This window comes from Pollachius pollachius, assembly GCF_949987615.1.
Source record: "Pollachius pollachius genome assembly, chromosome: 14".
Taxonomy (NCBI): domain Eukaryota; kingdom Metazoa; phylum Chordata; class Actinopteri; order Gadiformes; family Gadidae; genus Pollachius; species Pollachius pollachius.
This window is the reverse complement of record NC_136947.1, coordinates 19,098,332-19,115,345: the sequence shown is the minus strand read 5'-3', so window position 1 is coordinate 19,115,345 and position 17,014 is coordinate 19,098,332. Positions and strand designations below refer to the sequence as shown.

The window sequence follows — 17,014 nt, the reverse complement described above, 5'->3', positions numbered from 1 at the left end:
TCAGGCATTCCAGATGGGGAATGGGTTGTCTGACCTTATCAGAACATGCCTGCCCTGTAATGCTAGCAGAAAATAAACAGCTAGATGCTATGCTAGCCACCTGTCGCTCCAACACATGTATGTGCTTGGCCCTATGAGCTGGGCTCCCACCCCCTCTCTGTGCCCTGCGTCGCCAAGCAGCCTTCTACTCCACAAGGGACTGAGACCACCCCCCCACGGCAAGGAACTGAGTCCAAACACATCTTTAACATGTCATCAACAAAGTAAACTTCCCGCATTGGCTGATTAACGCTTCATATTGGATGTGCCTCGCTGTGAATCTCCAGCAGAACCCGGGAGCCCAACCCGGAAGGGACTGAACTGCAAGTCGTAGCACGACGCGAACGGACAAACAATACTCATTTTACAAACAGTAACGACTGTAAAATAGTTATCCAGTTCTCAATTTCATCTATAAATAGGTACCAATCAATTATTTATCGAAGCAAAATGAGCTGTTCAATAAATGCTTTAAGGGCAACACAGCTGAAATCTGTAACCGGCCATAGCTGAGGCAGCTGGCAAGAAATAAGAAACAATAACTGAACAAAAATGATATTTTGGAAAAGATATACACGGTTATAATGCAGGGTGATGGGGCAAAAACTGGAAATATTATTCCTGGGGTCAATAACCTCTCAAGGTCAACAGAGGTCAAGCACAAATTGCCTTTATGTCTCAGCTCAAACCTTGGGGTATAGAGATAGAGTAGATTCAATGACTTTAATGCTTTAGTCAAACACAATGGGGTTGCCTTTCTCCCCGCTAGGAACATTGTTCGTTTTCATAAGTATGTATACTTGACAAAACTTGTCGGGGTCCTCTCCCATCCGTGTTTACTGGGTCTGTGAGGCTGGGCAGGAAGCTCTCAACATTCTGTGACTGGAGGCCTAAGGGTCTTAACAATATAATGGTCGGGCTGAAGCACCACTTAGTCGTGGGTGGGATAGAGAGTCATTAAATTGACTATTAAGCGGACAATAGGTGACGCAAACAGGGGACGCAAACAGGGGACAAACAATAGTCTGGCTAGGGTAATATCTCTCAGAGGTGTGTGTGTGTGTATGTGTGTGTGTGTGTGTGTGTGTGTGTGTGTGTGTGTGTGTGTGTGTGTGTGTGTGTGTGTGTGTGTGTGCGCATGAAACTAAAACAAACACGGGACAGGAAAAGGGATGCCACGGTGGAAGCAGTGATGTATGAACAACATGCGTTTATTTAAAGAATATAGTAATTTGAGTATTTACACAGCGCATATTCCTGCTGATTAGTACATTATATACATTCTAGTGACAAATTCAACCTCACATCACATTTCAACAAGAAAAGAATGTGCAGAAAGTTAATACAACCTGCTATTGCCATTATAAGTATGCATTACTAGTGTGAAAGTAGTACAAAGTGTATGATAACACGTGTGTTTGTGTGTGTGTGTGTGTCTGTGTGTGTTTCTGTGTTTGTGTTTGCGTGTGCATGTGCGTGCGTCTGTGCACTGTTTGCATCTTTGCATCTGTTCGTCTGTGTGTGTGTGTGTGTGTGTGTGTGTGTTTGTGTGTGTGTGTGTGTAGTTGTGTGCGTGCGTGCGTCTGTGTGTGTGTGTGTGTGTGTGTGTGTGTGTGTGTGTGTGTGTGTGCGTGTGTGTGCATCTGTGCACCTGTGCTTTTATGTGTGTTTGCGTCTGTGTGTGTGTGTGCGTGTTCGTGTTCGTGTTCTCAGTGTGAGGAGCTTGGCTCAGGCTGGAGGAAGGAGGAGAAGGGATTTGTATCTTCTCATCTCTCCAACCTGTCCTGGGGAAGACAGATTAGCCAAAGGTCTTGGGTGATTCTCTCTTCTTCCTAGAGAGACGGTGAACCAGAGAACAGTAGCAGACGATTAGGATGATTAAAAACAGACACCAGTTTACAATCTTCCCCTTTTATACCTGTGTTTTATACCTGAGTGTGGTTAAGCGGGCTAGCTCCAACCTCGTGGTGTTCTACCCTGTAATAGCTGGGCCTTATGGTGCTAACAGAAATGGATAATAATGAGACTCACTCTGTGCTTGAAGGCTTGCCGTAGAGCTGCAGATCTGCGAGGTGTTGTGAAATCACTGAGGGTAAAAGACATAGAAGAAACCACGATGATCTTTCATTTCATACTCGGCTATAGCTCACATGATTATGCAATGTAAGCTGGACTTCATAAGCATAAATGTCAGTTTGTTCTCACTTGATCCAGATCCAGCAGTCCGCCCTCCACCAAGACCCCCAAAGCTTCCAGTAGTGCCAGTTCCTCGTCCCAGGGCACTTGTCCCTAACCCTGTGTTCCCCAGCCCCGTCCCTAACCCTGTGTTCCCCAGCCCCGTCCCTAACCCTGTGTTCCCCAGCCCCGTCCGCTGCCCCATCCCTAACCCTGTGTTCCCCAGCCCCGTCCCTAACCCTGTGTTCCCCAGGCCCGTCCCTAACCCTGTGTTCCCCAGCCCCGTCCGCTGCCCCGTCCCTAACCCTGTGTTCCCCAGCCCCGTCCCTAACCCTGTGTTCCCCAGCCCCGTCCGCTGCCCCGTCCCTAACCCTGTGTTCCCCAGCCCCGTCCCTAACCCTGTGTTCCCCAGCCCCGTCCGGTGCCCCGTCCCTAACCCTGTGTTCCCCAGCCCCGTCCGCTGCCCCGTCCCTAACCCTGTGTTCCCCAGCCCCGTCCCTAACCCTGTGTTCCCCAGCCCCGTCCCTAACCCTGTGTTCCCCAGCCCGGTTCCCAACCCACCAGTGCCACTCACCCCTTGCACCCTGCTTGTGGTTGAGCCTGTTGACAGCTTGCCTAGCCCGGTAGCGCTGCTGCCTAGGCCAGTCCCAGGGGGGGACCAGCTACTCCCCTGTGAAGCCGTTCCCCCAAACCTGGTGTTGCCGACCCCGTTGCTGGATTGCCATGAGCTGCCTAGACTTGTACTGCCGGGTTTGGAATTGCCTAGATTGGTACTGCCCAGTCCTGTACCAACATTTATACCATTGGTATTAAACCAAGCAGAGCCAGCACCGGGACTTGACCCAGGGGAAGGGATTCTGAAGGGATTCCCAGAAAAGCTAGACCCCCCGATAGTTGATCTTCCATATTGATTCTGAAATAAAGTCAACACAAGTACATGTTAGAGTTAAAAAGGAACCAATTAAATTAAATGATATAGCTCAAACACATATACGTCTAATACCAGATTACCAGTTCAATTAGTCAGTGAAAGAACTGAGAAAGCATCCAAGTATGTAAAATAAACAATAAAACAGCAGTTGAAACAGGGACGTCCTCACCACTTGCGAGCAGGAAGCATTAAGGAGCCTGGTCTGCTCCTTGAGGTAGAGGATCTCCGTCTCCTTGACGTGCGTCTTGCCCTCCAGCAGTTCCTTTTCTCCGGTCAGCCTCTTCTTCTCGGTCAGCAGTGTCTTCATTTCGCTGTCGCACTTGAGCTTGTCTTTCTGCCGGTCCTTCCGGTGCTCCTGGATCAGCCATGTGCGGTTCGCACTGCAGAGGCGGCTGGCCTTGCCAAGCCGTTCGTTGTCTGCCTGCAGGTGGGTGATCTGACTCAGGCTGTTGGTGACCTTGGTGCCCAGGGTGTTCAGGTAGCCCTGGAACTTGTCCTCCACCCCGCGGGACAGGCTGGTGCAGTTGCTGCGGATCTGCTCCAGGTTCTCCCGCTGCTTCTCGCAGGTGAGCTGGAAGGGGATGTGGTTGGGGAACAGGGAGTCGATCTTCTCCAGGAAGGCCCGGGACACGTTGGAGATGCCGCTCAAGGAGGCCACGAAGTCCTGCTTGCACCGCAGCCTGTAGTTGGTGATCTCCGACTGCAGCATCTGCTTGTCGTTCCGCAGGTCGATGGCTTCCAAGGAGAGGTCGTCCCGCTCCTTGTTGAGCTTGTCTATCTTGATTGTGTACTCCAGCACGGTCTGGTTCAGTTGGGACTGTAGTAACCGCTCCTTGGCCTTCTGGTGTTCAATGTTGGTCCTGCAGTCTGCTTTACGGGGAAACAGACCAAACATAACTTATTATCTCAAGAGGATATATAACTAATCATAAAACATCAAGTCATTTACTACCCAGGCCCGGTTGCCAATGTGTATAAGTCTGGATCCTCTGAGTTCATTTTCAGTAGATAACAGCCTAGGAGCGTTATCAACAGGCCTCTGATGCCTCTGAACCACATTGCATAGACCTACAAGCAATCAGAGGCCTCCATCCAAGGATGGTTCGGATGCAGTAGGTGAAAAAGGGGCAGAAAGTGGTGGCACAACAGAAAAAGTAAGATTCAGTAAGATAAGTAATAAGTGGACAAAATGAATGAGCTTCTCTCACCCCCCTAGACCGTTTGTCTATGGGCCGAGTTCTAGCTCAGAGGCCAGTCTATTTTGCCAGCATGGTTTAGCACTTTGTGATTTAATTTGGCTGCTTGCAAGTACCCTTCTACCTGTTCCCCCTGTCTTCAGCATTACCCTTCTGCCACCGCACCTCCCCAGTCCCCCAAGCCACCAGCCGTCCTCTCAATGGGGATTTCCTCTGGCATGCCGAGCTGGATGGCTTCCCTTTAAGGCCCACCCCCAGCCCGCTGCCATCTCAGAGTCCGCCACATTTGGTTGGTTGAACCTTACCGTGCCTGTCTGCAGGTGTTATCCTGGGTTGTGAAGGGTAAGGTCCCCCAAGAGTCGGTTTGTTTTTGTCAGCAGTGCATTGAATCTGTAAATATTGAAGACATCAGATTAGATATGAATACCGTCATTAATGTTATCATCATTATGATTAGGGTTAATGAAAGCATACAATATACAAAAGTGATCATATTAAACAGTCCCCTCCAGAACATAAAGGAGATATAGAAAGCAAACCCCTTTCTCTCTTAAGGTTAGCTAAAATACTCTATTAATCACAGAACTTTAAACTTAAATATTTTGTCAGTCGTCATTTTATGGATGGTTATTTTGTGGTTCCAGGTTTGTACTCTCAGCTGTACTCTCAAGGGTTCAGTGTAATAAACGTACTTTGAGATAAAAATTATAGTAATAATCTTAATAAAAGCTTGTGACGCCAAAATCTATCTTGTCGAGCCAACTGCGATTATGTTTCTGGCATTACATACTTTCAATAAAAGTATTAATTATAGTTTGAGGCATAAGGTGTAAAGTAAAAGTTACATGTGTCTTTTTTTGTATTCTTAAATAAACAAAAAGTATTTAAGTGTAATTCAAGGAAGATAAACAATGTTGGCCAAACAAACAACCTTGGTGTTATGGCAGTATCCTTCTGACTTTGATTGGATCTGTTTATAATAACATAATTAAAACAATTCTAATGAATAATCATCTTTGTTATAACTTTATTATAATGACCATATGTCAAGCCTGATCCTTTATCCTGGTGTGAAATGTTTGGATCCAGTTTTTCAGTGTGGGACCAACAGTAACCATGATTATCTCTGCTGTATCACGCAATCCTCAATCTATACAGAATTCCAGTTGAACACTTCAAACCCTCGAAACAATTTTTGATCATGGAAATTATTGCGTCACTCTTGTGTTTTTTTTTTTTTCACCATAATACCATCAATAAGACCAAAACAATAGCATCCCAAAGACTACTACCATTAACACCATTAATAGCTAAATCTATAAACACATTCGATGCTAATAATAATAATAATACATTTATAATAATTATTATCATAACATTTTCAATTTCAATAATAATATAAATTAAAAATATAAATAGTCACAACAACAATATAAAGTGAGGATGGGCAGCAGCTCACCAGCTTGAAGTGCAAGTCGTTGAGATAATGGTAGGAGATGTTGGTGAGGTTGCGCAACCTCCCCAGCTCCAGGTCCGTCTGAAGCCTCTCCACGGCGGTCACGTTCAGGGACTTGGTGAGGTTCTTCCTCTGCTGCTTGAGGGCCACGTTCTCCAGGGAGAGCCGGCTGAAGCTCTGCTCCAGGTCGGCGATGCGGCCCGAGTCCGGCGAGTCCGTCTTCTTGCCGTAGACGAGGAAGAGCACCAGGCTGACGATGATGAGCGACTGGATGAGGGAGCTGAAGAAGAAGATGATGCGCATGTAGTAGCCACAGCTCTTGCCCTTGGACCGCTGCATTTGCTTCTTCTTCTGGGCCTCCAGGCTGTAGCGGGGCACGTGGGTGTAGTTGCTGCTGTACATGGCGGGCTGTGGGCGGGTGGAGAGATGAGGTGAAGCACAGGAGCAGATCAGGAGGAGGATGAGTCCCCACTGCTTGTGTCGGGTGTAAAGACAGAAAAGTTGTTAATTTTTGAATCTGCACCCAACCTTGATTGTAAATGTAAATAAGTCTTGTGTGCCCGTGGAGTGAAGTGAAGACCTAACACCAGACTTTAGGTCGAAAAGATTCCTCAGAAAAATCAGAAGGAAGAATAAAAACGACCTCCTTCCATGTGCTCAGCGGTTCTCTAAAGGTCACGCTCTCCCAAATCCCAAGGCAGCCGATCAGAACAAATACGGCCAGATGATTGGAGACGCAGTTCAGTGGCTCAGCATCCTGTTGTGATAAAAGGCCAGATGTGAATGAGGCGGACGAAGTGTCGCTCCAGATCGTAGCGTCTTACCTCTCTCTCTCTCTCCCTCTTTCTCTCTGTCTCTGTCTCTGTCTCTCTCTCTCTCTCTCTCTCTCTCTCTCTCTCTCTCTCTCTCTCTCTCTCTCTATCTCTCTCTCCCTCTCTCTCTCTCTGTCTCTCTCTCTCTCTTTCTCTCTCTCTCTCGTGATAATCGTAGTGAAATTGTAGCAGTGGAAAGGTGTGTATGAGATGGGAACACTGTTGGGGACATTTATAAACCTTCTGCTTATACTGTTCACTTCCCATGTTGGCACCAGCTCCCAGTGGTGGACCCCTCCCTCCTGCTGACAGCAAAAGGGTTATCTTACGCACATACACACACACACACACACACACACACACATGGCCTAATCATTTACTAATGCCGTAAATGCTTTCTAATGGTATTCATGTTAACTAAGTTATTAATGTATACATCAATACTGTTTTAACTCATCTAAATCATGGTTGTCTTACTGTTGGTCAACAAGGTTAATGAACTCTTAGCTAATTGTAAGTTAATGCTCATTGTTGCCCAGCGAATAACAATTAAAGTAGAATCATACAAGCATATTCACACCTATAAACAAACAAACAAGTGTACATGAACAATCACGTGCACACACACACACACGCAGACACGCACAAACGCAGACACACACACACATACACACACACACACACACACACACACACACACAAACACACACACACACATACCTACACACGCGTGAAGATAGGTTCAATATATTACATAAGTGTAAGTCAATATAGGCTGAGGTGACAGGGAGAGATTTCCAGCAGTCTGTGAGAGGTTCAGGTGAAGGAGAAGACAAAGCGCTTCCTAAAGAGATCATGTCTTTATGGGACCCGAGGAGGGTTCTTTCCGCTGCACCGTGGGTCGGCAGGACAATGGCCCACGCTGTTCCTCAGAGGGTCAGCGTCAGCCGAGCCCTTTGATGCCGCCTGTCTCCGCTCCACTTAATGACGTGGGTAGCTGTCCTGGCTCTTTCACACACACACACACACACATACACTCACACATACACACACACACACACACACACACACACACATTTGTGCACGCACACACACACACACACACACACACACACACACACACGTACACAAACACGCAAATACACACAGACACACACACACACACACATGGGCAAACACACACACACAAACAGACACACACATGCCAACAGCCATGCACACACTTAAACATACACACGGGTAATCACGCACATACACACCCATTCAGGGACAGAGACAGAGCGCAGGGAGAAACACTTGGAGTCACTTGAAAAGAGTCGGGGTCAGAGAACGAGAGGCGCAGCGGTTTTCCTGCCGGCCTGCTGACGTGCCAGGCCCTCGGCTGCAGAGGAAACGGTAAGTCATGGAGGAATATTCTAGATGGCTGCTCCTGTGGAAGCCCCAGTTCAAGATCCAAGCAGATAAAAAAGTAAAGCCAGGAAAACAAACGCAGGATATCAGAGACAAATATATATTTGACAGGTATAAACACTCCCAGTGTTGTCTTATTGAAGCTAAAGAGGGTTGTTTATGCATCAGGCCAAACACTCGGGATTGGTGTGTGCATGGGGCCCCGGGTTGCCATGTTGGCTGACACTGTGGTCTGAGCCTAGCAGGGTACGCGCGGGGCAATGCGTAACGACGCACCTTCCTCTAGAACTGCGTGTCCTCATTTTGTTCATGCTTACGTGATGAATCATGAGATAGATAGAAGAAAACATGTTCAATGTCCCCATGTAGATACCCCATGTAGATTGTATTGTATTTGTTTAGAGGGCAAAACGCTTTCTGAAAACCCTTTGGCACGCAGTAAATCTCATAGTCTTCATCGAACATATTAAAGTAATCAGTTCATAAAAACAAAATATTGATACCGCTTATTTCATATCATTTACAAATACGAAAACCTCTAGGAAAAAGCGAGCATAACTTAAAATATATAAATACACATTCCAAAACGACACAGATGTTGTTTGTGACACACAAGAAATTACAAAATACAAAATATATATTTTTTTTTTACCAAATGCTAATTGGGGATTCAAGTAAAAACACAAGGTAATGTTCACCATTGTTGTTTTTTGCATTGGAGCAATTTAAATAAACCCATTACAGTTAAAACCCAAACTGGTCTAATCTTGAGCAGACTACCTGAGATACTGCAGGGGTTGTATGCAGTTCTAAATTCAGAAGTGTATTTCTGTCAAACTATTTGACTGCTGTTTCAGCCAGTTGAGTCATCCAGGTGTAGGCCCACGCTGTGTTACATAACACCCAGAGACAGGCTCATTCACACAGGTTATTCTGAAGGCTGACACTGGCCCCTGCTGGGAATCAGTCCTACTGCAGCTAGGAAGAGCTTTTTAACTGTCTGAATTCAGTAAATAAAGGCATGAATGAGAAAATGTGAACTGTATCTGAAATTAAATTGCACAATTGAATTAGCCTTTATTATCCTTCTGAATCCATCATCTGACCTAAGTATTTTCAATGGTGATTTCCAACTGCCTTTAAAATGTAACCGTATTGTTTTTGAATTAAATTAGTATATAAGTTGCTTTTTAAGAACATTCAGCTTGTCTTGGCTCCTGATATTCTATTAAAAAGAAAACCGAATCACTTAACTGCTAAGCGGTTTTCCATTTGGTTCCAGTAGTTGGAGACACACACTTGCTTTCCGAACTCTAACAGTTTTGTACATAAGGCCACACCCCCTCACCTAACTCCTAAATGACCAATGAGCAGGAGGAACATGAGAAGGTTCTCGGAGTGGTAAATGTGGCCGGTGCCCTCTGGAGGTGTTTGGCTAATTGATAACTTGCCCTGGAGTGTGTGGTTACTGGTAACACAGAGGTTTCATGTATCAGGACTGGAGGGTTCCTAGTGAGGACTGAAGGCTGGAGGGGGTCGGTGAACAGGGGTGCAAGAACCTGTGGGAATAGAACACCAAACAGTAAGAGAGAGAGACACAGAGAGAGAGAGAGAGAGAGAGAGAGAGAGAGAGAGAGAGAAAGAAAGACAGTTGTGTATTCAGCATACCACCTCTTCCTGCTGAAAGAGTACCCAAATATTTAAAATGTGATATTACAAAATGAATTACATAAAAAAACTTAAATACTTCAGCCTTACTAATTCATTAGATAATCGCCATTTGGATCGTATTAATAATACACACTGCAGTTGTTCTGTCTTAAAGCGGTAAATAAAAAGTCCTGAATGTCTCTGTCTTCTCTTTGAGGGGCGGGGTACTATTAAAGGAGAGGTGTAGCTGCCAGGTCCCTGTGGTGCGCTGATAAGCCAGGCTGCTGGCACCGCAGGGACACACCGCAGATTGATACGCTGCTCATTTTTCATCTTATTCTAATCCACGGCTTCTCCACACTGACAAGAGACGGCGTACTCAGACCTCCGGTAGACGGACCAAGCTGTCAGCATGGGAACAGTGATGATGATGATGAAGTTGGGGGTGAGGGTGATATGAAGGCGGATGCTGATGATGATTTTGATTTTTTTTGATCACACCCATTTACACACCCACGGCTGTGTCAGCCACGTAAGGCGACAGCCAGCTCGCAAGGAGCAGTCAGGGTGAGGTGTCTTGCTCAGGGGCACCTTGACAACAAGCTAGGAGGAGCCGGGGATTGAACTAGCAACTTTCCGGTTACCAGCCAACCCGCTCTACCTCCTGAGCCACATGCCGCCTCGTGATGATGAATGGGATAATACTGCTGATAATGATGATGATGATGATGATGATGATGATGATGATGATGATGATGTGGCTAATGTTTTGGAGATGATGGTGATGATGCTGCTGCTGCTGCTAATGCCGGTACACATACAAACGTGAACAAAAGAGTTGACGGCCGCGAAGATGACGAAGACGACGATGAGGATAATGAAGATGAAGGTGGTAAGAAGTAAACAATCCTGACTAAACTGCCACAACCTCTCACACAACACCAAGTGCTCCAGGGGTTAAAAGGCGAACGCCTCCGCGAAACTTCACACCCACCGATCCCTCCCTCCTCGCCCCTCCCCCTCCCCCTCCCAGCCCCTCCCAGCCCCTCCCTCTCCCCTCGTTGTGGCAGATGTTTTCCCTTTGACTCGTGCACAAAAGACCCACTGTTTTTGTTTCCAGGCTCGTCCATTCCTCAGGGTCAGAGGTCAGGCCGGTCTCAGAGAGAGGCTGTCACTGCGAGTCAAAACATTTGATGGCCATCCGTGCGTGATGAGGCCGCTGTTACTGGGGAGGAGAGGAAGACGAGGGGGGGAGGAGGAGGACCGAGAGGAAGATGAAGATGAAGAGAGAGAGAAAGGCTGGTGATACAGTGCAGCCTCCTGATTAATTGAAGTAAAGCGCTCCTTCCCATCTGCAGATGGGGCTGGGAACTCGCTGCTCACCACCTGGTCTGGAGTCAAGGCCTGACTGCTGCTGGGCTGCTGCTGCCGTGACGATGAGGCTGACCTGGTTTTACACGTATTCTGACGTGAGGGATGCGTGTCCCAGTTTGTCAGTTCAGCCCTGGTTAAAATATGAAGCATTTGGTTTATTGTTGTGGTACTTTTTCGTGAAAGGTTTCCCCCAAATAATTGTATAGTAGAAATGTATTACATTTTTATTGATGAAATGACCTGGGTCATTTTGCAAATGGACCATTTTTTTTGTTGACGAACCAGATGAATGTTTTGTACTCTGGCTTGATAGTATAGCAGAAACCTCAGCGCAGTAAAAAAGGGTCAGCCCCATTTCTAGCCCAATCCCAGTCATCCATGCATAAGATGGGGGGTGGGCTTCATTTAGATGGCGTGACACGAGAGAGGAAGTAAAGATTAGGACCACAGGGAAGGCGTCCACATGATCGCTCTATCTCTCTCTCTCTCTCTCTGTCTCTCTCTCTCTCTCTCTCTCTCTCTCTCTCTCTCTCTCTCTCGCTCTCTCTCTCTCCCATTGACCTATAGGGCCCAGCGCTCTGCAGCGCCATGCCTCCATGTCAATGTTTCTTCTAACCATAACAACCCTGGGGACCTCTGACCCCAATAAGGAAAGACACAGCTAGATCAACAAACAGCCTCCTGCAGCTCCAAACAATAAGCCTCTAGTCCTGTGTAAGGCGAGCAGGGGGTGTCGGTGGAGACGGTAGGGGGGTTGGAGGTGGTACAGGTGGTTTAAGGCAGACGCATTGTTTTAAATCATATGAAAACCATTTTTCCTACCCCTCAAGGTCAATACCTTTCCCAGTAACAGACTCCATAGCCCGCTGCTCCCCGGCTCGCAGGCCGAGGTGGACGAGCCGGGCCAACAAGTCGGATTAGGTCACACACTGTTCGTGTTGTTCCTCATTCGGGAGGATTGTTCTAATCCTCTCTTTAAAAAACAGAAACTACATTGGCTCCAGTTTAGCCTCTGTTTCAGGTCAGATGTGTGGGTGTAAGCTTATTAGACGAGGAATAAATATGTGGATTACTCGGAGGCATTGGGTTTTTACATGAGAAATAACATTTTGTGCTGATGCTAATGTAGTACAGTGTCGATATATCCAGCATTTAAAAGCATTTCTTGTCATATCTTAGCTTGACAAGAAATTAGCTTGGCTTAGCTTATTAAGATTCTTTCATAGATAATTGTATTTGGTTAACTTAACAAATAATATATAAGTATCCTATTATATTCCCTGTTATGTGATAGAGTAAGAATTCTGCCATACTCAGTGTGTGTGTGTGTGCGTATGAGTGCATGCATGTTTGAGTGTGTGTGTGTGTTTGATGTGTCCCAGGGCTGTGGGTGAGCGCTTGTGGGCAGCTTGACATACTTCATTTACAGTGATGCTTTTCTGCATCTCTCACTGGGGCGGCCGGGTGCCAGAGACTGGGTCAAAGGTCACCCCCTCCACAGTGCTTTGTCTCTCTCTCTGTTCTCTCTGTGCGCACACACACACACACACACACACACACACAGGCACACACACACACACACGCACACACACACACACACACAAACACACACCCGTACACGAACACCTGCTCACAACACACAACAAACTCTCGGAAAAAAAGAAATGCATGTGTAAAAAATCTAACAATTCCAAAGGAATTTCTGCATTGAAATTAACCTACACTTGATAATCTATTGGTCGGTTTGGACAACTTCTCAACTGGATGGGAGTGAGTGAGGTATAGAAGGGTGAAGAACTGAGCTAGGGAGTCATACTTTAAAGGAATAGTATGCCTGTGGGTGAAACCACAGCTATTTCCAGAGAGATCTGTAATGCAGGCACATCAACATGGACCACAATGAAACTTTAGCCAGAGAGTGACTTAACTCTACATTCCAACGTTGTAAGCCATTGTTTGGAGTTTATATTTCTTATTTTTGCAACAAGTTGCATCACTTGACCCTTCCCGGGGCCTGTGCATGTCAGATCCACCAATTTACCCTCCATGTTCAACATAAATAACATGACCTATCTGTCATCATTTCATATGAAACCTAGCAAGCTGCTGTTGCTATTTTTATTGATTTATGTAGTTTTACAGCACGGTAACTCTTTTCGTACTACCTAGCTGACCATACAGAATAATATTGACAATGGAACACACACAATTTGGCCTGAAATCTGGTCAGTTCAGGTAATCAAATATGCATATTGCCTTTTTTTTTTGGTTTAGTATCTGACCAGATAATTTTTATTTTTTTATATTTAGTAAGTTACGTATGACGCTTTGGTCAGTTAAAGAGCTCTATATCATAGTTGGAAAATGCTGGCAACCATTGGTATGTGGTGGTCTTGTTTTTGTGATGTGTGTGCGTGTGTGTGCATGTGTGTAGGGGGGTTAGGAATGTGCCGTCGTCATGTTATAATGGCAACATGCTGGCATACTGGAATGTGGCAGTTACACACGCTGAGCATAAAGCCAGGGTTTCTGACCTCTAACTCCACCAAACACAACAAGCCTAACATCTCCCACAATGCATTTTTATTCCAAGCTATAAACAAGGTTACGCCCGTTGATTTCTCTCACTCTAGGTGATATCTCTGGCTCTTTCTCCATTCATCCATTCCTACTTCGGTTCACATTTCTTGCATATACATATGTAGATTTGCACACACATACACAAACCCATTATCAAATAGGCCTAATCTTGTCCAACAAAGTAAAAAAGTCACAATACCCGGTCAAATAGGGCTAATTAAAGGGGACGCCATTCAATACACAGGCTTGTGCACACACACCCACCCACAGACACACATACACCTCTCTAATGAGTCTTTAGGGGAACAATGGCAGGGACAATGTTGCAGTGTCATGCATAGCATACAGACACTGCTTGTGAAGAAGAAGGGGGTAGTTTCTTAAAACTCTGGAATGCATTAAAAGGGGGGTGTGTGTGTGTGTGTGTGTGTGTGTGTGTGTGTGTGTGTGTGTGTGTGTGTGTGTGTGTGTGTGTGTTTGTGTTTGTGTGTGTGTAGGGGTTTAGAATACCTCCAGATACCTCTGTTAACATTCTCTAGATAAGAGCAACACATTGCTGTGGGGGAGGTTCTCAGTCACTTTCATCTCAGAGAAGACTGCGCTTCTGAGATTGCAACTTCACTGGAGCCAGGTGCAATCAAAAAGCTCCCCCCACCCTACGACCGGCTGGCTACCCCTGACCCGCTCGTGTTTTATGTCCCCGTGTTGCCGCAGAGCTTTATCTGCGTTCGACCCTGGAAGCCAGGGCCGAGCCGCGTGGGTGTGGGGGGGCAGAGGTGTGAAGGTCAGCTTGAGCTTTGGGACCTCGAGCAGAAATCAACATGTCCTCTCCAAAGCACCAGGACAGGCGGCCTTCTGACAGCCATGACCACTGGAGTTCAATTGGCCTGATCAAGATAATATATATATTATTTAAAAGCACAAATACGGGGCGCCCCTAGTGGCTCACCGGGGAGAGTGCGTACCAATAAGGCCCAGTCCTTACTGCAGCGACCCGGGTTTGATGTCTGCCCGTGGTCCTTTGCTGCATGTCTTTCCCTCTCTCTCCCAGACCTTCCTGTCTTCCTCTACAAATACCACGAATAAGAGTACCAGGATGGACTGCCAGGGATTGTTTGACTTCTTTTGCTAGTGGGGAACAATGAGGGCCATTTGCCTGGCAGACACTCAGGTGGGTTCCTTCTATCAAAGATTAGATTAGATACTACTTTATTCATCCACAGCAGAGGGACATTATTGTGGAGCTGCTGCAGTACTGCAAAGTAGGGAAAATGAAAACATATATTGTGCAGATATACAAAGAAACAATAGCAAAGTAGCATCGGTAGATTCAATAACCAAGTACAGCCAAAAAGGTGACAGGTAAAAGTATCATAAATAAATATGTTAACTAGTTAACAGTAGCAATTCCAAAATACACAAGTAAGAGACAAAGTAAGGGCCGTATATTACCGGTCAATGGTAAGGTGCAAATTCAAATACACAATATCCAAATAGACAATTTCAAAAAGCTATGTATGTACAGATTCTATCCGAAGTATAATTAATGTAAATAGTTAAATTTAAATATTCAGTAATTATGCCCATGATATTTAACATATTGTCTCTGTTATTACACATTATACTCATGGTGTCTCATAAGTCAGGGAGGTGTAACTGAAAGTAACAACAATTGACTGGGATCCAGATAAAAAGAGGAAGATGTCAACAAAGGGGAATGTGTAGTGCGATGTCGACAAACAGAGCAGAACATAGCTGAAGGAGAGGCTGGAACCTCCTCAGCAGCCCTGGCGGCTATGCTGTCCCTCTCTCTGTCCGAGGCAGATGAGTTGTGCAATTTGATTGCCACAGGGAGAAAGGATTTCCTGTGGCGTTATGTTGTGCATCATAGTTTTATCAGTCTGGTGTTACCAGCACATTCTGGAGGGTGAGAGTCATTGCCCAATATGCTCTTGGAGTTGGTACAGCGTCCTCCTCTCTGACTCCACCACCAAAGAACCAAGCTTGCTTCCAGCACAGAGCCAGCCTTCCTGACCAGCTTATCCATTCTGCTTGCGCCGATTGACCTCGCCCTGCTTACCCAGCACACAATGGCAAATAAATAGCAATGGCTACCATAGTCTAGGTGAACATTCTCAGCACGCTACCGCATTGAAGGACCGGAGTTTCTGCAGAAAGTACTCTGCACTGACCTTCTCCACAGAGGAGTCCACGCCCCTTTACTCAGCCTCCTTCCTCTCACTGATAAAGCCCACGGGTCTTCTGAGGACTTTGAGGGGGCAGGAGGGGCCTGCCCACACCGTCAAATCTTTTGAAGAAGAGTGTTGCGTTCGTGGTTGATGGCTGCCTTAAGCAGCCTCACCTGGCCTGAGTCAAACGGATTGGACTCCAATCCGTTTGAGAGCCATCTCCCAGCACTCTCCCCGGCGACTGATTCTGTCTCTGCTGCGGCCAAGCGGAGGAGTGGAAGCAGCAGAGCGACTGCCAGGAGAGGATTCTGCGGCTGGCAGCCCCTTGAAACCAACTGCCCAGGCCAAGCCGCACCTCTGCCAGCCAACACAGCAACACAGGCTCCCTGCCCCGGGACGTGGATGAGGAAAATATCTTGAGGCCCTTGTGGAGGGTGGCCCTACCGAGTGCTGCAAGGGCCCTCCATGGAGCCACTACATCGGCCCAGCTGGCAAGCCATATGTAGCCCGTCCAGACAGCCCTGAAACGACCAATGTCCAGTGACACACCCACACCAAGGCCACCCCAGGCGCTGGGATGGAGGGGGGGAGGGGGGGGGGGGGGAAAAGGGCTGTTGACACTAGGGAGGTGTGTAGACAATGGAGTGTGGGGTTGTATTTATGTATTTTAGGTACGGCCACCCTTTTCAGAGGCAAGTTTGTATTTCTTAAGGGATCGGAGGGGGTAGGCTTCGACTGGGGATTTCCTCCCTGAAGTTTCTCTTCTTGTCCTTCAAGAGGACCTTGAGGTCTCTAGTGACCAAGGGGCTGTTGTTGTGACGTACAATCTCTGTGGGTATGGCAGAAGAAGGAAGTTCCCTGTTACCCGTGAGATCATCAATGTCCTCTCTGGCCGCATTGCAGAGCATTCCCCAGTCTGTTGGATCAAAGCAGCCCTGCAGAGCCCTGTTGGTCTCCTCAGACCATCTCCTCACAGTCCTAGTCATTACAGGTTGTCCGTGGACCGGAGGCTTATACAGGGGATGGACCAGACTGTAGTCCGGTCTCCCAAAGAGAGGGTGGGCTATGGAGCTTTATGCCTCCTTAACATTAGCATGCAACAGGTCCAGGCTCTGGTTCCCCTAACAGTCCACTTAATGCTAGAAATGGGCAGAGGAGCAGCCAGAGGGACGTAGAGGAACTTGAAGTCTCAGAAATTGTGT

At 46.7% G+C, this 17,014-nt stretch overlaps 1 protein-coding gene across 1 annotated transcript; it reads right to left on the bottom strand.

Annotated features, from left to right (window-relative positions):
• Nucleotides 1–2,066: 2,066 nt before the first annotated feature.
• On the bottom strand, nucleotides 2,067–6,709 carry LOC307086197 (uncharacterized protein; the record flags this gene model as incomplete). The annotated part of the gene is made up of 6 exons (XM_079751334.1): nucleotides 6,326–6,709; nucleotides 5,801–6,205; nucleotides 4,647–4,731; nucleotides 3,315–4,015; nucleotides 2,776–3,127; nucleotides 2,067–2,104 (listed from the first exon to the last, which is right to left on the bottom strand). The coding sequence occupies exons 2-6, from the start codon at nucleotides 6,197–6,199 to the stop codon at nucleotides 2,067–2,069; spliced, it is 1,575 nt and encodes a 524-aa protein (XP_079607460.1). The 5' UTR covers nucleotides 6,200–6,205; nucleotides 6,326–6,709.
• Nucleotides 6,710–17,014: the final 10,305 nt, after the last annotated feature.